The sequence below is a fragment of the Coturnix japonica genome, chromosome 38 (genome assembly GCF_054131305.1).
Source record: "Coturnix japonica strain WE chromosome 38, WE-NBRP24, whole genome shotgun sequence".
NCBI classification, from domain to species: Eukaryota; Metazoa; Chordata; class Aves; order Galliformes; family Phasianidae; genus Coturnix; species Coturnix japonica.
This window is the reverse complement of record NC_140700.1, coordinates 5052756-5073151: the sequence shown is the minus strand read 5'-3', so window position 1 is coordinate 5073151 and position 20396 is coordinate 5052756. Positions and strand designations below refer to the sequence as shown.

Below are 20396 nucleotides of genomic sequence, written 5' to 3'. Positions count from 1 at the left end.
CGACAGGGGGCGCTGCTGTCGTTATGGCGACGGGGCTGAGCGCCGTGAGGCCTACGGAGCTGTGAGCTGCGTGTGGACCCGGCACAGCAGGGTGGGATCCACCCCATCTATAGCTGTGCTGACGGGATTTACGCGTCATTTTATATCAGTTCCATTTGATAATGGAGAGAAATGGGATGAGAATATAGATCCACCATGGGCGGGGCCTACAGCAGACCAGGCCCACTTATTTAGGCCGCGCCCACAATAGAGAACAAACGGCCCCTCAGGCCCCGCCCACTCGGCCTCAGGCCACGCCCCCTCAGCGTCCTTCCGGGGCGGGGCCTGGCGGGAGGCGGCGGCGTTGGCCGGGCCGGGCCATGGGGAAGGAGCAGGAGCTGCTGGAGGCCGCACGAACCGGGAACCTGCCCGCTGTGGAGAAACTGCTGTCGGGAAAACGGCTGAGCTCAGGGTTCGGCTCCGGGGGAAGCGGAGGAGGGAGCGGAGGAGGATCCGGGGGCGGTGGAGGTGGTGGAAGCGGCGGTGGAGGAGGTGGAGGAGGAGGTGGAGGAGTGGGACACCCGCTGTCCAGTCTGCTGAGGTGAGTGGGGGGCAACGAGGGGGATGGGGGCTATGAGGGGTGGGCCCATGGAGCTGGGGGGCTGTGGTTAGAGGTGGGTACAGGGCTGAGGCCGTGGGGTAATGGGTGGCTGTGTGGGGTGAGGGCTGTGGGGTAGGAGCCCCCCACAGGGGGTAGTTTGGGGCTGGGAGCTGTGGGTGAAAGCTGAGAGGAGAGTAGGGCTGTGGGGGATGCAGTGTGTGAAGTTTGTAGGATCTCAAGGTGAGCATTGATTTATAGGAGCTGTGGGGTGCATGGGGTTGGGGTGCTGTAGGGCTGTGGAGAAGGATTGAAGGTGTGTGGACTTGAAGTTGGGGTGCTGGGAGACTTGGACTGTGCTGCTTTGGGTGAGGTGTGGGTGTAGGGGTTGTGGGGTTGATAGGGGTGCGTTGTTGAAGACACAAGATGTGTGGGGATAGTGGGTTTGTAAGGATGAGCTGGGATTTTGGGGGTTGTGAGACTGGCACGGGGGTGTGGGCTGTTGGTGTGCTTGGGGTGAGGAAGGGATTGTGGTACAGGGGATGCTGTGGGTTGGAATCTGTACTTGGGTGGAATGTATGGGTGGGAGGGCTGTGGGACAGGGGCTGTCTGAGCTCCCATGGCATGGTGTGGGATGGAGCCCAGTGGGATATGAATGTATCTGTACTGTAAATGAAGGGGGAACTGCTGCCCCTGGGGTCCGGGCCTGTGTGTGTCAAAAGGAGTGCATGAAGGGGATGGGATGAGGCACTGTGGTGGGTTGCATGGACTGTGGGGTACATGGGGTGTGTGAGGGTTGCTGAGGATGTGGTGCTGCAGGGGTTGGGAGCAGAGTCCCTGGGGGTTCTGTGCCCCAAGGTGAGGCTGTAAGGTTGGAGAGCAGTGCAGCAGGGCTGGGTGCTGCCCCATGGTGGCTTTGGCCCTGCCTGCTCCCCTGGGCTGCTGCAGGTGCTGCTGCTTGTGGTTGGTTGCAGCAGACTGGTGTAACTGGGAAGACTTGTGTTTGGAAGAGCAGGACTCTGGGTCAGTGTGCCAGCAGGGGCTGGTGACTGTGCATGTGTTTCCTCTGGTCGTGGGTGAATTCACAGGCTGGATGTGCAGCTGGGTGTTGAGCAAGGTGTCCTCTCACTGTGTGTGCTCTGTACGTGCTCACCCTCAATAATTTCCATTGCTTGCAGCGATGCTGCTCCACCACAGCTCAGCCTGACAGTGGCTGGCAGCTCAGGGTCAGCTTCACGGGCGCCCAGAAGGAGGGCACGCTCCTTTGCTGTTGCATTTAAAGGACCATGCTGTGCAATTCACTCTGTTTTGAAGCTTTTACATGTTAGTATTTTCTCCTCCCTTTTTTTTCTCCCAAAGAAGCCACTTGCTTCTGCGTTTCTTATGTTGCTGCTTTTTTGCAGTTCCAGCTCCGTTCTGTTCCCTGAGCAAGTAGTTTGTTTGGAGGTAGGATGGTGAGCTGTGCCATCACTGTGCTCTGAGTGTCTGGAAGGATACAGCTCTCCTGTTTATAGCCAGATATCATCTGCTTTTCAATAACCGTATCAGAGATTTGCTGTTACACCCTGAGCTGAGCACTGAGTCCTGTGGCTGCCAGTGCTTACATTTCCCTGGTGTGTACATCTGCTTCTCTGCAATGCAAATCTGCTCTCAGGTCAGATTTTCTCCTTCTCTTTTAATATGTTAAAAACACTGAGCCCTTGTTTCGAGTGGGAAATTGGCTTGGAATCCTTCAGGTTTGTCTGCGCCAGAAGGTGGATGTACTTAGGGGCTGTTTAGATAAAGTGGAGAGGGTCAGCTGAGTTAAATACACACCATGAGTGTTATCAACCTGTAGTTGTAACAGCTCTGCCGTGCTCACCGACAGCGTGTGGTGGTGACTTTGTGTTATGGGAACACATCACTGCACTCCTGGCTGCTCTGTAAGCTGGGCAGGTGGTTGGGGTCTGGCAATGTGTGGCTGCAGCAATGGCTGACCCAAATGTGATGGCAGATCCCCATGGTGGCAGCCCCATTGGTTCGGGGGAGCAGCTCCAGTGTGGGTCAGGAGCTCCTGGGGGCAGGGAAGGTGCACAGCAGTGCTTAATTACAGCCAGTCCTGCCCTGCTGTCCTCCTTTTAAATAAATTCAAGGCTTTGGAAACAGGGAATATGAAATTCTGTTTGTCTGAGGCTTGATGGAAGGCTGGAGGTTGGGAAATGAAGGGGGTGTGATGACATGGGAGGAGGTGGTGAGCACCCATAGGTCACCTCTGAGCTCGATTGTCCCTGGAGCGCAGCACCCCAACACAACAACAACAGCTTTGGAGTCATGTGGAGGTTGAAGGTTTAGTAATAGGTGCTGTCAGTGCTGGTGAGTGAAGAAAGCACGAAGCTACCCAGTGCAGGGACTTATGTGCATGTATTATGAGGAAGCTTTGATTTAGAGGTGCTTAGAAGGGCTGAGTCTGCTCACCTGCTCCTTCCCCAGCTGGTTCCTGCTGGTCCACAAGGCACAGGAGGAGCCCCCAGTGGTGTTCAGCAGGAAGGGTTTTACATCACTGCGTTTGTTGGGATTTCAAGGTGAGCTTTAGTGGGGCCTGAGGCTCCCAGCTCCCATCACAGCATGAAACCTCCCCCAGCAATCACGAGTGGTGCAGGTAAGCAGGAAGCGAGATGTGATAGACTGTGAGGAGTCAAATGAGAAGGAAACGCTGAGGTGGAATTAAAGCTGAAGTCTCTCCCCAGGGGGTGCAAACGTGCTGCTCCGTAATGCTAAAAATATCAGGTAGGAAAACACACCCCAGTGGGAAGCAAAACCCTGCAGAAAAAGCGACTTATTTTCAACAACCCATGTTAAAAGATGGGGTCTGTGTTGGTGAGAGGGGAAACTGAGGCTGCTGGTGGGCTGTGTCAGCTCCTGTAGGTCTATTAGGGATGGGCATTAGGGAGTTGTGCACGCATCTGTTGTGGGGAAGGATCTGGTGCTGCCTTCACTGAAGCCACAGCAAGTGTTCTGCTCAATTTGCTGCAGTTATTACTGGCGAGTATTTTCTTTGGGTTAGAAAATGACATGGTACGATGGTTAAGCACTTAAAGTAGCTTCGAGTAGTCCAAGTGTGGTTAAAGTCGGAAAAATGATTTTTTACTTAAATGAAAGAAAGTGAGGTTTTGTATTTGGGGTTTTATATTTGTTCCTGCACAGCTGGATTATCTGGTTATCTGGTGTCTGGGCCCTCCTGTACTGGGGGAAAATGAGGTGAGAAACACAGGGGGCAGAGCACAGGGCTCAGCTGCTGGGCTCTGAGTGCCCAGGGCTGGCAGCAGGAGGCACAGCCCCACTGCTGGGTGATGTGGGTGGGGAGCAGCCGCCCGGCTCCAAGGTCCAACCTCCAGGGCTGCGTAAAGGTGCCAACAGAACGTTTCCTCATCCTTCCCTTCCCTCAGCAAGAGGAAGTTCCTCCTGCAGTTCTTATGAAGCACGCAGACACTGTGCCTGTGTTTTCACTTTGTCATTAACAGCCCACTTTTGAACTCTTCTGCTCCCCGCCCTGCCTTGCACGCAGTGAATGGGGGTGGACCATTCTGATATTGCTGAGCATATGAGCACCGCAGGCATTAGGTGTGCACCAAGTTGCACATCGTTTCCCAAGCGCTTTCTAAAGAATTCAGGAAGGCTGCAATTATTGGCACCGACTCTGAAGTGTTCTGCATCTGTGTGAGCTTCTAATGCAGCATTAAAACGCTTTGTCTGTTGCTTTGGTCAGCCCAGCTCTGTGATGAGGTGTGTGTTCCATGCCAGCAGCATGGGCTGGCTGTGCTGATGCTGGGTTAGCAGCTGCATTCAGCAGTGTTCATGCAGAAGGATTTGTCCATATTTACCTTGCTGGCCAAGGGGATGTTTGAGAGGCTTCAGTGGGCTGGGTGCTTGGCTGGGGGATCCCCCACCAGCTCTTTGATTTGTGGATGCCCCAATTTCTTGTCCTGTAGTTGAGCTGCGTGGAGGAATTTCAGCATGAAACCCTTGCTCCAGTCTGCAAGCCTGAAACTGGAGGAACTCAGTGCATCCAGAGCACAGTGTGTTCTGAAGGCAGGAGCTGCGCAGAGTTCGGCTGAGCGCTGAAAAAATGGGGTTTGACAGCTAACAAGGAGACTTGAAGGCTATGACTGTGGTTGTGCAGCAGTGGACTTGTCCTCTCCTGCTTTCATTCCCCAATGGAGGTTTGAGCATTCGTGGGGCTGTGCCAGAGTAACTCACTCCAGCTGGCTGACCCAGCAGAACAGCTTCATTTGTGATGGCCCTGTTCCTAGATCCCATACAAGGAGGGTGGAAACCTGCAGGTGTGGAGGGGCAGGCTCTCCCCTTGCCCCCTGCTGCTTCAAGAGCAGTTGTCCTGCAGCAGCTTTGTGTGAAGTGATCCCCAAATGAATGTTTGTGGGAGCGGAGCCACTGGATCGAGGCTGCTTGGCAGAGCTCAGCTTCATAAAGATGAATGTATGAAACGGCATTTGATATATGAGCAGCAACTGAGCCAAGAAACAGTGCTCATCCAGTGGTGGGTTTTAATGTAGTGCATTATTTTAGGGTGACTGAAAGAAAAGCAAGCAGGCTGTGAAAGACAGAGGTGAAAGATGGGATGCAGAACAGAGGTCACAGATAACGGATTACACCTGCATTCATCCCAGACCAAAAGGGAAAACTCCATGGCAGCTGCACTTGGATGAGGATGAGACAAGCTCCTGGAGGCTGCTTTGCAGTGAGGATGGGTGAGCTGTGCTGTGATTCCTGGCTGAAGGGATGGGTGAGAGTCCCCAGCACGGCTGTCATCCCCCTGTGCCACCTGGAGACAGCAGCACTGCAGGAGCACTGCAGCCATCGGCTCAAGGTGAAGCATCCTGGAGGTGCCTTTAGATGGGGTGGGGGTGGTCTCCTCTTTGCTTTGCCCCCAGGTGTGAGGCTCCTGTGATGTGGAGGTGGCACTGTGCCTGTCCCATAGCGCTGGCTCTGGAGTACAGCTCAGGCTCGGAAAGGAGAAAAATCCTATTTCACAGAAAAATGGTAAAAATAAAACTGTTGAGGATTGATTTGTTTCTATAGCAACAGACTGGAGAAGCTAATACAGCTGCTCTCTGCAGAAAGGAGAAAAACAGGAATTGGCTGACAGCTCCAGTCCCAGATGCACCAACATTTCAAAGGAAGATCTTCGATAGTCCAACGGAGGGGTAAAATGATGAATTAAAGGCCAGGAGGGGAGGAAGGTGGGAACCGTGCTCAGGAGGAAAGCAGTGCTGACGTGCTTGTGTACAGGCTTCCCTCTGTCCCAAAGGACTGATTGCTGCCTCCCACAGGGGGGACGTGTCCTGCCCAGAGTAAGTCAGTGCCTCAATGCAGAGCAGTTCCTGGGTGTTCTTTGTGTCTGCAGGTATCACCATGGCTTGCTTTAATGATCAGGGTTTGTCAGGGCAAGTAAGATGCCAAGTGCAGAGACCACGTGTATGCACATTCCTGACTTGATACATCCCACCTTGCATGGTTGAGTGTTTCAGATTAAAATCAATATATATATATCAGAACTTAGCTGGATGTAAAGGGAACTGCAGAAATTGCTTTTAAAGCAGGAGTGTGCAAGCAGGGCTTGTGCAAAGCTCTCTGAGAACCCATGTTAGTTTGCTCAAGGGAGGCAGGAGTTTGAGTTTATGTTGTTTAGGTCTGGTAAAGCCAGGTTACATTAGCACTCTCGCCTTGTTATTTAAACACATGGTTTCTTTTAAAGGGAATTTAAATTTAAGAGTAGACCTCAAACTTTTTCCATCTAAAAGGAAGTATCTGCAGTGCTGTGTACTGAGGATGCAGGAACACAACCCTGCCTGAAAGTGAGTGCCATAAATAATCTGTAAATGCATTATCTCATTACATTTATATCTAATCCTATTGCCCGCTGGTTTTCAGACTCTTACGCCAAACAAGCCTGAAAATGTCATAGGTTGCCTTCAAATCTAATATTGAAGTGGGCTGGAAATTAGGTGAAATGACTTTTGCCTCATCCTAATTAAGACACGATGAACAATCCTTTCAAGTTTGGCATCACCAAGTAAATTGCCTGGTTTTAGAATGTAATCCGATTAAAGGCAGCTAGTGCTGCGGCGCAGATGGGCTCACAGCCCTATCCTTGCTGCTGGAAACCAGAGCCTTTTCCCTTTTGTTTTAGGAAGGAGCAACAGGTTTATGATTAAAACCTTGATCTCTGGAGGATTGAAAGCTTTGCGTTCTAATCTTGGTTCTCTTTAAGGATCATGAGGGCTGTCTGATGACTTAAATATTGGTGTGCAGGTGCCATGGACTTCAGTTTTGGTTTGCCACTACCCAGAGATTATTCTCAGGCCACGGTTTCTTGCTGCAGAGTGTTAAGTGTGAAGAAGCATTGGCTGTCCTATAAGAGACAACTGAGAGGCCTCGATTCATCTTGCCATCCCCCAGGGGTGACTTGTGGTTGTCTCAGTGTTGTTAGTGATTCCCTCTGTGCACTGTGAAGTTACTGTGCTCCTCTCGTGACGTCGGGCTCTCGGTTCATCCTGTTGGAGTCTGATCTCTATGGCTCACCTTCACTGAGCTGAAACCAGCTGGAACCGTGCAGCCTCTGGAGGGTTGAATCTCAATATAAACAATTGAGTGTGAAATGTTGTGTTTAAGTTGTGTGCGTGTAAATACATGGTAAGCTGTTTATCCTTCTTCACTGACCTTAACTGCTTTGCAAGACTTGAGGTTTCGCTCGCTGATGTTATCTGAGTGTGGGGTGGTTAAGAGCTCGGTGTTCTCCCCACCTCACTCATGCTTTGGCTTTTGCTTTCTGTTCTACGTTCTTCTGGAACATGGGGCGTGTTGTAATGGTCTTCAGTGCTGCTCCCAGCCATCCCACTCTCCATAAGCTTCCTTAGGAACTGCTGTACTGTGAGTCTTAAGCTGATGCTTTCTGTGTTTGCTTGATGCGAGCCAGGACTGAGCAGGAGCTTATCACAGTGCTGTGCGCCCATGACCCGGTCTGCTGTGTCCTCAGTTTTCCCTGGAAGCCTCTGTAGGTCACTGTTCTGTTTGCCTTTATGCCGTTGCTCTCTTGTTCTGTCACTTCACTCACCAGCTAACAAGCTCATCCAGAAAGAATTTAGTCTGCAGTCAGTTAGTTTGCTGCCTCAGTTGTGCCAGCATTGCTGGCAGTCCTTGCCTGGTCCTGTGCTCCCTTCCTTGAGGGCCTCATTCTCCCATCCTGTTGCATTCATTTCACTAGCAGAGAGCACAGTTTGCTTTTCCCTGTAGCTTACTGCTTCTCCCTGCTCACCTTGGTGCCCCATGGCTCTGTCCTGAGGTGTGCAGGGCTCTTTCCATGCCCAGACAATCCAGCACATGGTGCCAGCCTGGATTCAGAACCCCCACATCACTGATCTCAGCAGTGTTACCAGGGAGATGAATGGTCTGTGAGCCCCCATCTCATTTGTTTTTTCAGTCTCCCTAAGGCAGAAGTGCGCTCTGGATGTAGTTACTGGTACAAACCAACTGCATTCGCTTTATAATTGATGTAGAGCAGGGGTAATTCATTCTGGCTCGCTGCTTTACTTGGCCTATTTACCTGTTTCTCATCTGCTCCAGGTCAGGCATCAGCAGTGGTTTGAGAGGGAATTCCCAGCGCTGTGGCAGCAGGAGTGGGCTGAGCTGAGTATGGGGTGAGATCATTGGGGTGCTGAGGAGAAAGTAAACAGTCACTTAGGCTGGATCTTATCCCGTTGATTCCATCTGACAATGAGCATCTAGCAGCTCCACAGAGCAGGCAGAGCAGAGTGATGTGTCCTGCCAACCCAAAGCACTTAATTGGTGCATCAGTTCCCCTGCATGAGGGCAGTGACAGGCGGTGGGGATGAAATGCACTCTGTGTTTCTTGCTTGAGTTCCTTTTGGCGACGTTTTGTGCATTATGTTCAGAGCCTTCGTGAGTCTGTGTGTCAGAAGTTGGCAGGGCAGGTGGATGTGTACAGCTCGAGACGTGCTGCTCTATTTCTGTTGGTTGACTGTCATGTCTTGTGGGGTTCTGTAGCTCTCACGGAAGGAGAAGGGGGAAACACAGTGTGGGTTTGCAAGCAGCTTGATGTGATGCACCCTGTGGATGTGTTCTGCTCGCGTTAGAATCATAGAACCGTGTGACTTGGAAGGGATTTCTAAGGGCCACTGTATCACACAGGGACACCCCCAGCTCCATCAGGTGCTCGGAGCCCAGTCTTCTGCCCCTGGACAGTTAAATTACTGTCTTTTTTCAAATGATGTTTCAGAAAAGCTTTGTTGAGGTCTGGCCCTGCAGTCCCCCACCATCAGTGCTTGTTGTGTGTGAGCTCTGCTTGGTTGCATGTAATCAGCTGGAAACACTCGGTAATGGGAGCAGCTTGCAGGGCGAGTGTCTGTAATGGCTTTAAGAATAAAGGGCAGCTCATGCACTCCAAGCAGACCTGGCTTTCCCTCCCCTGCAGCTATTTGTTTTGCCTCCTGCTCTGAGGGATTCTTTGATGAAGGCAGCATGCACGAGTGACCCATCCTGTCTGTCTGCTGCCTCATAATGCAGGAGGTGACTGAGCCCACCACCACCCCCATACATTAAGTTTAAAGAGATGCATTTCCACTGCCAGCAGCCATCTGTAAGGGTAGGGCTGCCCTCCTCCTAGCGGGGAGCTTCTGCTTGGGTGACTGCTTTCTATTAGTGATGCCAACCCTCCCCGTGTCACCATAGCAGGACCTGCAGTCCCGGATGTTAGTAGTGGCTGTGACTGTTCTTGCACCATTAGGCCGAGTCTTGATGCCCCTTCCAGCTCCTGAGCTGATCCCTTGCACGGCTGCTATTGCTGAGTGCTTGTGCTCTCAGATCCCTCATCAACAGCTCTGCCTTCATTTGTGTCCTTATGATCCTGCCGTTGCCAAATAACTGACAGATGCTGAGGAGCAAGCTCTGATGCTTCCAGAGAATACAGAAGAACTAGAAGCTGTTTGTGGTGCTGGGGAAGAGGACAGAGGTGATGTCCCATGGCTCCACCTGCACATGGCATTGCTTTGGTTCTTACAGTCAGCTGCTTTGATTGCAGGTATTAACACATCCTGCCCATCTCACTTAGTGCAATGGGATTAAGCTTTCTGTTTGGTATCAGTTTAGTGCTCTTAGTAGTGTTCAAAATACTCCGCTAAAGGAAAAGGCAATGATGAACACCAGCCCTTAAGGGAGGTGTGGGGCTCATTCCCACCCAATGCACAGATTCTCATCTCTTGGGAAACTTCAGCTTTACATTCCCTGTTGGAAACCAGGCGCTGTGACAGCTGTGCTGCGAAGGAAGTTGTTCTTCCCATGTGCCAAACCTGCTTTGGGCCAACATTTGGGAAGGGAAGAGTTCCAGATGTGTGTCGGGGATCAAAAAGTCGCTCTCATTAAAACCAACCTCATTTTCTATGCTGTGATAATGTTACAAGGCTCTGCTGTCTGCTTTCAGCTGCTCTTTGCTACCTGAGCACTCACTGAGATGGGAGACTCGCCCTCCTGCTCTCATTGATTCATTGAAATATCTGAGTTTTCCTATTTGATGTGATGGAAACGTTCTTCTCAGGCTCTCATCCAACTGTTCCTCCTTCAGATTTGTGGATGCAGCTGTTGGAAGAGCTCCTCAACCACTGCCAGGTCTGCCAACAACCCAAATGCAGCTGCAAAATAAATCCTGCCCAGAAATACATCCATACATCAGGAAGCTGCTCTGAGGTGGGGCCGTTACCTTTTGTGCTGCAAGGTAAAGCTCTCAGCAGGCTCCCACTGAGCTCGGTGCTCGAGATTTGTTTTATGTGCAAGGAAATGCCTGTGCTGGAGACTGAGCTCCTTTCTGTGCAGCGGGAAGGAATTTTCTGGAAGCAGCCGCCTGCAATTAGTGCAGGGGAAGCACCTCCAAGCAGCAGTGAGCTGTGTGCAATGCGTGCCCTCACCTGCTCGCTCTAATTGGAAACACAGTTGTTGCTCCTTGATAGACTGCGTGCCTGGGCTCTGCCTGCTGTGAGCCCACGCTGCTGTGCAGGGCACAGAAACACTGCGAGGTGTGGATTGCTGCTGTGGGAACGGCCAAGCAGTTGTGTTACCTCTACCGTGCAGCACAGCCCCGCTTTGTGTTGCTGACACACAACATGGAGCTGCACCATCAAGACTTTGCTGGTGGCAAGAAGTGAGTCATCCCCACCTGAACAGCCGCTGCTGCGGAGGCGTTGGCGTCGTTTCCCTGTTGGAAGGAGCTCAGGGGGTTGGTGCAGGGCTGAGCCTGGCCATGGCTGTGCATTCCATGCATGTGTCTCGGCTGCAGCTCTAACCTCTGCTCTGTGTCTCCATGTCACGGTGCTCCCATCCCAGCAGGATCCGTGCGTCTGCTCTGGCGCTTTCCTTCTCATATCTCAAATGGGAAAGCTTAGGGTCAATGTTCTTTCTTTACAGGTGTTGCTCTCCTACTCCTGTGTGTTAATCACTGAGCAGATTCCTGCTTTGCAGAGCTGTGTTTCAGTGGGCTTTCCCCATATGCTTGAGGAAGCATTAAGGCAACGGGCTCATGCTGTGCAGCCCTGTCCTTTGCAGGGTGTTCATTCCTGTGAGTGGGGCCAGTGCTTTCCTGCTACCCAGAACAGGAGACCTGTGGCCCACCATCCCTGTGAATCCCAGCCTGCTCTCTGACCTGCCTGCAATTCATCTGCCCATCGTTATTTGAGCTCTGCAATCTTTTCCCCATTCATCTCACCATTGTGGGTTTTTTTTTTTCAGTGCAACTTTCTGCTCTCAGTGTGGGGGATTTCTCTGTGCTTTTCTCAGCGCTTTTGGCAGGGCTTTGCTCTGACTCCCCTGTTGCTTTGCATGTGAAAGCTGTTGGCCTTTGGCTCTCCCAGGGCTGTGCAGCCTGCTCCATGCATCGCCTTCCCCCCGACGGCTCCTTGAGGTTTCTTGGGTCCTGAGAAGCACGTGGGGTCAGCTTCCTCCCTTGCATTTAAGCATATGCCGTTGTATTTTAGCCAAGGAGGCGGTGGTGTTAGTGGGAGGATTTTGCATATAGCGAGGGCTTCCTGGGCAGGGCTGGAATGTGGAGTGAGACCTCTGTGTGTGTTTAAAATGCTGGGATGCTCTGCAAAGCTTGATGTAATTATCCTCTGCAATTGGCCACCCGCATCTTCTGTAACGTGTCTGATTTATTTGTGTAACTGATACTGCAGCTGTCAAATGGTCACACCAGGCTCTCAACCACTGTGCTTTCAGTGTGAGCTCTGCTGCACAAAGTGTGGTTCTGGTGGGTGCTGTGTGATGGGCCAGCAGAGCTGGGTGCAGTCACGTTGGTGCTGGTGTGCATAGAGGGCCAAGCTGAGAAAGAACCTGCAGAACAGAAAGAAGGGAATGCAGAAGGTGTGAGGGCTGGCAGTGCACGTGGAGCACAGGAGGAGGGCAGCCAGAGTCATCCCAGCTCTGCTCTCCATAGCAAAGAAAAACCTGCATGAAAGGTGTGATGGTCTCTGTAAGATCGAGATCCCCACTTGGGCTCCAATTGCTGTGCATTAACCAAGCTCCCCCTGGCCCAGGCTGCTTTAATCTCCTCCCGCCTGCATCAGCAGCTTCATTTGTCCGCTCCCTCAACTTGAATTCATGCACGAAGCATTTGAGTTGTTTGTACGATCAGTCTACGAGCAGGAAATACCAATGGAGGGTTGCGAGAATTTAGCAGCCGTGTGGATATTAAGAAGGGAGCTGTGTGTGTGGGTGATGTCCTGCAGGCCATGCACGAGGAGTCACAGCCTCCAACCTCGCTGCCCTGCTCACCATTCATCTCTGGGCCATTGAACCACGGCTCCAGGCTCAGTTCTCATGCCTTGTATTGAGTGCTAAGCTTAAACTCATTGGGGTGGCAGCGGCTTTCTGTCTGTAGGCACACATCTCCTTTGCAGCGCAGATCAAGGGCTGCAGACCTGCTCCTGAGGACTCATCGCTGCACTTGGAAAAGTGGAGTTGTTCTTTAAGTTGGGCTTTGCTGCAGCCCCACGCAGCTTTGTGAGTATTGTACAGGAAGGAAGAAATGGAAACTAAGCAAGAGGACAAATATCCTCTTGTTCAGAAGAGCTCTTTATCATGACCTGAAGCGATGCGCTTTATTCAGCACTTTTGGCAAACGGGAGGATTTCTGCAAGAAGCTACAGCATTTGCTGAATCATGGAGCAGGAGAAACAGTGCAGGAGTTTGTTCCAACCAGAGTTTGCAGTTTTCAGAGCTCCTCTTATCTCCTTCATGTTCAGTTTTAATTGCCCGTCCCGCTGTACGCAGTGCTTGGATTTTATACTCTGCTTCTCTCAGTGCTGTAGTCTGGAAGCAGAGCCTGTCCCAAGTGCTCTCTGTGTTGCTGCCCCTAACCACAGCTGCACAATAACCAGCTCGGTGTGAGAGCTCTGCTGATGCCTTTTCTTGCAGTCTGTCTGTCTGTTTGCTGTATATCTAAGTGTTCCCTGTGTGTTTTCTGTCTTGCAGCATCTGGAGAGGGCCAAATGTGAACTGCGTTGACAGTACTGGATACACTCCGCTGCACCATGCTGCTTTGAATGGTCATAAGTGAGTCATCTTATACTGCCTTTGGTCATAAGGGTTGCTGTGTGCTTTACAAGCTGCAGTTTGTTCGTGCATTCACCACTCTGATGCTGTTGCCTCTGAAAATGTGGCAGTGGTGCAACACGACACCATCTTCAGGACAAGCAAAGAACATCAGTGCAGCAGAGCCCAGAGGTGTTCTGTGCTGCTCCGTGTCTGTCTTTTCAACACGTTGGCAGAACGTGGAGGTTTTCAACCACCCTTTTTTTGCCAGCATTTTGGATAAGATACGACAAGATGCTAAAGATGGCTTTTCCAATAACAGTCCCCTGCAGTCTGCCTGGTGTCCGGGGTGTTGCTGTGTCTGCACCACCTGAAATTTGCTTTTGTGTGTTATCACATTTTTCAGAATCTCTGGTCTTCATTGTGGTAGATCCTGCATTGTTCACTGCTACTTCAGGTACTGAGGAATTGAATAGAATCATCTTCCTTGTGCTGATGCAGTGACTGCAGCCCCCATTCAGCTTTGTTAGAATAAAGATAACACAGATCTTCCCTGAACTCATCTCAGCATCCTTTTATTTCTTTCTTTGGGCATCGTTTAATAGGGATGTTATAAAATCACATTCTGAGAGGATCTCTGAAATACTTTTTTCAGATGATGGGTTTGGTTTTATTTTGTGGTACAATAGTCTTACTGCAGAATGTGAGACAAGGACTGAATGCCTGACGGACCCGAGTCTCCTTCTCTTGCAGGGATGTGGTGGAAGTCCTCTTGAGGAACGATGCGCTCACCAACGTGGCAGACTGTAAGGGCTGCTACCCCCTTCACCTGGCAGCTTGGAAAGGAGATGCAGACATAGTGAAGCTCCTCATCCACCAGGGACCTTCGCATACTAAAGTCAATGAGCAGGTCTGCCTATTTTTCTCAAATATTCCTTTGAAAACTGGTTTTCTTGGATGGAGAAAGACCCCTTGAGCTGACTCCCAACCCTCCCCAGCTGGCAGCAGTTGTTACAGAGTTAATTGCTATTGGGATGGGGAGGGCAGTGCCTAAAGCAATTCCTCCTGTTCTGAGATAGCAGTATTGAATGAATGAGGTGTATATACATTAACCTATATAGAGAGATACAAATGTATACTGAGAACCCCTCCACACCTAGCAAGTAGTCTCCTGCTTTCATACTGAGCTTCTGAAACTAACACAGGTTTTCCTTTCAGTTGCTGGATAACTGAGAAGTTTTCTAGTTCTGTCCAAGGATACGTTGGCTCCCTTCTTTTGGGAACTAATCACAGCAGCTTTGTTTAGTCTTTGTTTGGCCATGCTGTCTCAGCTACTCTCCTGGCTTGTCTCTAGCACTTGCTCCAGTTAATTGATTTGTAAGTGGTGAGATAATTTCAGCCCTGTGGTGACCCCAGATAAATCCTTTTGCTTAATCTTTATTCTGTTCTTAATCGGGAAAGGAAAAAAACAAAATAAATGTGGGTCATCCCACGTATTTATTTTGCTTAAGACTTTGGATGAGAGAGCTGGTTCACTGTGTGATGCTGGCTGAGCACTGACACTGCCCCATCGGTGGTTCTGCACCATGCCTTGGGCAGACGTGCAGTCACACATTCCCACAAGGTGGTTAAAGCTCTGCTGGCCCTTGGATGTCCCCTCCATGAGCAGGGATGTTGGTGTCCCTGTGAACCAACTCCTTCCTGCTGGGATTTTCATCCAGCTGGAGGTGAGTGAACCCAAACAAGATTGTCTGCCTTAGTGCCACAGGGTTAAACACATACATTCATGCAGAAGTGAATCCATAACGAGGTCTTGCACTCCCAGATCAGGTTTAGCAGAATCCATCTGAGCTGAAATGACCGTCTGAGAGCTGTGAGTTTCTGCTGTTTAATTTTGATCTGCTCTCTGTACTTTTTCAGAAGCTGAGGAGCAAAATTCCCTTCACAGAGTCGGGGTTAGGAGTCCCAGTCCTGCTTCCAGCCATGCTTTGTGGGGACAGAGTTCTGCCTGAGCATTCAGTTCCTCAGTGTAAAGCAGTTCATGTGATGCAGCAGCTGTTGCAAGGCTAAGTGGTTGCTTCTAAAGCATCATGAAACAAAAATCACAGTGCTAATCACCACCACTTCTCAGCTGAGCAGGGATAACTGTGTTTCACTGTCTTGGACAGTTTTCTAGCTCAGGGCTGTGCGTAGTAATGTCTTTGGGCACAGCTGCAGGTTGAAATAGTGCAGTAAACTGTTCACAATCAGTCTGATAATTGATTGAGGGCTCTGAGTGGGTGCACAGTAGGACAGGTATAGGGGAAGCCTTTGTGAAAGCCCAGTGTAATCCTGCCAGGTAATGTTTCATTAATGTTTGTTTAGTAGGAATCCTCTTAAACAATGAAAATCAGTCGAATAACCTGTGCTGCCTGAGGCTGGAGCCTTGTAAAGAAACACACAGTGGTTCAGGTTACAGGAATCAGCTGCTGGAATGGCTTCTGCTGTTAATTGCTCTGACTGGAACAAGACGCTGTGTTCTGTCATTTCCACCCCTTGGGAGTCACCCATTGCTTTGTTGCTCGATCTCACCCATTTCATTATCACATTTTTGTTCTTTTTCCTCTTCCTTTTTGTAGAATGCTCTTGAGATCAAAGAACTCAAAAAGTACGGCCCCTTTGACCCATATATCAATGCCAAGGTGTGTACTTTGCTGTCAGCATTTCACTGCATCATTACTCCAAGCTGCACTCGCGTGCTTCCAGGTGCAATGTCATCCAGTTGCAATAATAACTGTTCAGTTTGCAGCTGCTTGGGGAAGAGTAAAATGCAACCATTTATTTACTCTGGGTTTCTTTCTTCAAAGCAGTTATAGAAACATAATTTAAGGGAAGCTTTTCCTTACTTTCCTGGGGGCTCCTTCATTGCTTAGCCTTGTAGGACTCACGGTGATGGTCAGTTTGCTTGATTTGGCTGGATGACTTCCACAAGGTAATGTCATTTCGATTCAAATGCTTTAGGTATTGTTTCATGTGCTAATGTTGCTGATAAATGCAAAGAGAAGGATTTTTTTTTCCTGCTTAAACATGGATGTATTTTCTGTGGGCTGTTTGGAGTGAATTTCATGCCTTTTCTCCTACAAAACGCATAATGCTGTTATATGTTTGAATGGACAGTTAACTCTATTGGTGGTGGTGGGGAGAAGGGAAGGTAGTAACACTGATACCTCCCTTCCTGAGCCCTCTTGTCCTGCTTATTGCTTTGGTCTCTTTTTTGGTGTTCAGTCTGTGTTGTCTGACCCTTCAGCCCTGGTCTTCTGTTCCTTTCTCCTGCCTGTTTTGCCCCCTTTTTGCTCTTTTCAGCTCTTACGATGCACTGAAACTGAGCAGTTGAGGAAGCAGATTAGAAAGTTCCTGGGGTCGGCTTGTTCTGTCTGTCACACAGTGGTGTTTTCTCAGGCACTCCACCATTTCTCATTTTTATTTATGATGAAGCAGCAGACACCAGTTATGCCATAATAGCTGCAGCTTTATCACAGGATGCTTTTGCTGTCAGCCTCTGCACCACACTTGCTTCCAGCCACCTATCTGGGACTCAGCCTTCCATGGCAGATCTCTCTCATAGTTCACTTGGGACTTTTACTCTGCTTGATCCACAGTACCTTTAAAAACACATCCAAAATCCCTGAGCTTGCAAACCTTGCAAAAAATGTCTCCTCTTTCCAAACATTTGGGATATTTAGAAGAGGGGAAAAGTGTTTGTATAAGGTTTCATTACAGATTAAATTGTTACCCTGGTCAGGAAGAGGAAAAAGAGAAAAAGCTGTCACAAAGCCCAAGGAGGAATAAACTGCACAACCTACCTTTGTCTTTCTCAGTTGGCAGCAAATGGTTTGTGCATATTGGCTTTAAAGCATTATAAATCTAAATGGTGTGCTGAGAGAAGTGGAAGCCTACCATCTGGAGCCTGCAAATGAAACTGGGCAGCATGGCCACCTGCAGAGCTTCTGAGAGCTTGTTGGACAGATGGGGACTGTTCCTTCTGAAATGGTTTTGGCATTGGTGGGCACCTGTAGGAGCAAGGGAACCTGTTCATCCTGCTCTGCTGAGGGCAGAGCTGTGGGGTGTGAGTGGAGGTCTTGCAATCTAGTTCTTGATCTAACGGCTGGCAGCCCTTTCTATGGCAGGGGGTTGGAACCTGGTGGTCCTTGAGGTCCCTTCCAACTCAAGCCATTCTGTGATTCTTTTCCCCACCCCCAGGCAGAACTGTGTCTACTAAACCATTCCTGCCTGGCATTCATCAGCAGCTTCTCTAAGAGCTCGGAGCAGCAATGCCATGGCCTGCCTTGGTGTAAGTGTTCAAAGCTTTGCAGGTTAGAAAGTCTTAAACTGCTTTTCTACTTATTTTAAGAAGATGTGATTCATATTGAAGCCCTCCTACAGCATGTTAGGAACAGGAGTGCAGATGCACTTGACTGAGCTGGAGGTGCTCTGCTGCAACGTGTGATGAGGAGCGTAAGGGCAATGGTATGTGGTATCTAATTACCAGGGCTTGAGAAATGTAATGGAACCCATATGAAAGTGGAGGCATTCCTGCTCCTGTTCCCATTTTGTGGTCTTTAGGCAGGCATCAGCCAAGGCCCAGCTTCTCACTCCTGGCTGCGATTAAGGGGGGGGGTGCTTGGATTCCTGCAGGAATGCAGCCCCTGGGTCCTATTGAGCTCTTTGTTTTTTTCCTAAGAAGTTTTGAAATTTAACCCACATGCCTCCTGGCTGCTGGCTAGGAATTTTCTTTTTCCATCTCAGATAAATGCATACATCTGAGTGTTTGTGCTCGTTGTTAGGCTCCGCTTGGGGTTGGGGCGCGCTCCTTTGCCTGGAGTGGTTTGGGTATTTTGGGCTTCTTGGAGCTCACCCAAAATGGGAGCATTGCAGACTCATGCAATAGCAGGAGATCCTGTGGTGGGGAAGGATGTGCTGTAATGGTGCAAGGCATTTTAGGCATTTTACTACCTGGTGGCTGTGCTACAGGAGGATGGGCAGGGGATTTTGTCCAGGTTTCGAGGATGGGATTTCATCCAGGGCAGCAGAGCCCTGAGCTGTGTTGAGAGAATGAGACTCAATTGCAGCAAACTTCAACATTTGTACTATCAGAGGAAGCTGTATGCTTGTTTTGGAGCTGCTAAGCAGATGTTCAGGGTTGCAGCGTGCTTTAAAGCACCCTGTTCAGTTATGGTCTGGGTGGCAGGGGAGGATGGGCAGTGCTGCAGTGGAACAAGCCAGAGCTGTGCACCCCTATTTGGCTTTGTAGGGACACAGCTGCAGCTCCAGGAGGGCTGGGGCTGTCTCCTGTTTCCTCGAGCTGTGGGACATTCTGCTGGCCTCAGTCTGGCTGTGCCATGGGCTCACAACATCCAGGTGCTCTTCTGTGCCCAACACAGATAACAGAATCTCCCATCCTTTTAGATGAACTCAAGACCAGCACTGTAGGAGCGTTAGGTGTGATCTCTGTAGCTCTCTATTCTCTCCCCTTCTCACTCTGTATGTGTATTTTATGTGCAGACTTCTTTATTCTCCAGTAACTTCTGTCCACGTGTATGTGCGTCCCTTCACAATGGCTGCCTCTGCTCCAAGTATCGAGCCTGTTCTTTGTCTGTGACCTCCTGTGCTAACAGCGATGCCCTGCTTTGCTTACCTTCCAAAATCTCTCTCTACACGTGGCTGTGTGCTGCCTCCTTGCTTTGTGCTTTGATGCTGGTCGCAGCCCTTCCACATCCCGCTTCTCTCCTGCCTTCCCATGGCTGACAAATGATGCAAACTGGAGTAAAACCGAGTGGGAGTTTGCATGCTGTGACTCCTGTAATCCGTAACGCATCCATAGGATTAAAGTGCAGCAAAGCAAGCTCTGCAGCATGCTTGTGAAATGGTGCAAAATATTGACTGTTCCTACCCTAAAATTACATGGGAAACACAGAGCGTGAGATGAGCTTAATTTGAAAGAGGGAAAAAAAGCCCAAAAAACCAGCACCTTAAATCAGGCAATATTTTGCACCTCGAAATGAAATGTGGGGCTGCTCATCTCAGTACTTTGCTGATACCTGCCCAGCGCTGCATGCATTGGTTGGATGTGGCTTTCACGTGCTGCTCCAATGTTTCTTCCTTCCAGCTGACCTGAGACCTTCATGATGAGGGCTTGTTAGTGGAGCAACCCAGTGGCACTGTTTGCTAACCTCCTAACTTGCCAACTGCACGCAGCTGCATGCACTCTTTCTCTAAAACGGCCGGCTTGCAAGCTTCAGAACTGCAAAGGCTGCTAGGATGAATAGGATCGAAACAATTGAAGTTTAAATCTGAAATGATGACAAGTGACAGCAGATAGAGTTCATGGTGCAGTTGGTGTGGCGTGTATTGCACGCAGTCTTTTATTTTGGTGGCACCCCACTGTAAGGGATGCTGCCAGCTAATAACAGACTGCTTTCCCAAGGGCCGGAGGAATTAATTTGCTTCCTGACTGCTTTTCGTCTTGTTTTTGCATTTAAACTTCAATGGTTTGAGCGTGGCACGGCGCAGCTCCGCTCTCCCCATTCTGACACATTGGCCTTTCTGCTCCCCCGCTTCCCCCCAGAACAACGACAACGAGACGGCGCTGCACTGCGCTGCACAGTACGGCCACACCGAGGTGGTGAAGGTCCTTCTGGAGGAGCTCACTGACCCCACCATGCGTAACAACAAGTTTGAGACCCCCCTGGACCTGGCTGCTCTCTACGGGAGGCTGGAGGTCGTGAAGATGCTGCTGAACGCTCACCCCAATCTTTTAAGCTGCAACACAAAGAAACACACTCCCCTGCACTTGGCGGCGAGGAACGGTCACAAAACTGTAGTGCACGTCCTCCTGGATGCTGGCATGGATAGCAACTATCAGGTATCTGGGCTGGGGGTGTGCGAGGGGCTGCTCTGGCTGCTGGGAGGCGGAGGAGCCGTGTGGTTGTGCTGAGAAAGGCTCCTTCTCACCATCCTCTGCAGGGATCCCATATGGGAGATGAGCGTTTGCTTTGGGTTCCTCTAGGCTGCTTGTTCAGCTTGTTCCTCTGGGAGGCTGCTCAGAGGGATCCCGGTGCAGTGCATGCTTAGTGCTTGCCAGTTAGCTGGGTAAAGAGCCACAGATGCATAGTGAGGGGGAAGATTGCTCCTCTGCCTGCACTGTTCTGCATTGCAAAACTGAGCTCTCAGTACAGTGGAGGCAAACCAT

General features: G+C 50.1%; 1 protein-coding gene across 12 annotated transcripts in view; it reads left to right on the top strand.

Moving 5' to 3' along the window:
• Positions 1 to 20: 20 nt before the first annotated feature.
• Positions 21 to 20396, top strand: part of ANKS1A (ankyrin repeat and sterile alpha motif domain containing 1A) — a 63884-nt gene continuing 43508 nt past the window's right edge. For 3 of the 12 annotated variants that reach the window (XM_085527224.1, XM_085527223.1, XM_015885144.3), the window contains exons 1-4: positions 21 to 580; positions 13109 to 13189; positions 13922 to 14078; positions 19773 to 20069. In XM_085527224.1, coding sequence (XP_085383350.1) covers positions 360 to 580; positions 13109 to 13189; positions 13922 to 14078; positions 19773 to 20069 — 756 coding nt within the window. In that variant the 5' untranslated portion in view covers positions 21 to 359. Of the gene's footprint in view, positions 581 to 13108; positions 13190 to 13921; positions 14079 to 15786; positions 15850 to 16018; positions 16140 to 16395; positions 20070 to 20396 lie in introns of those variants that run through there. The other 9 variants (XM_015885143.3, XM_015885141.3, XM_015885148.3 and 6 more) reach the window with 7 other exon arrangements.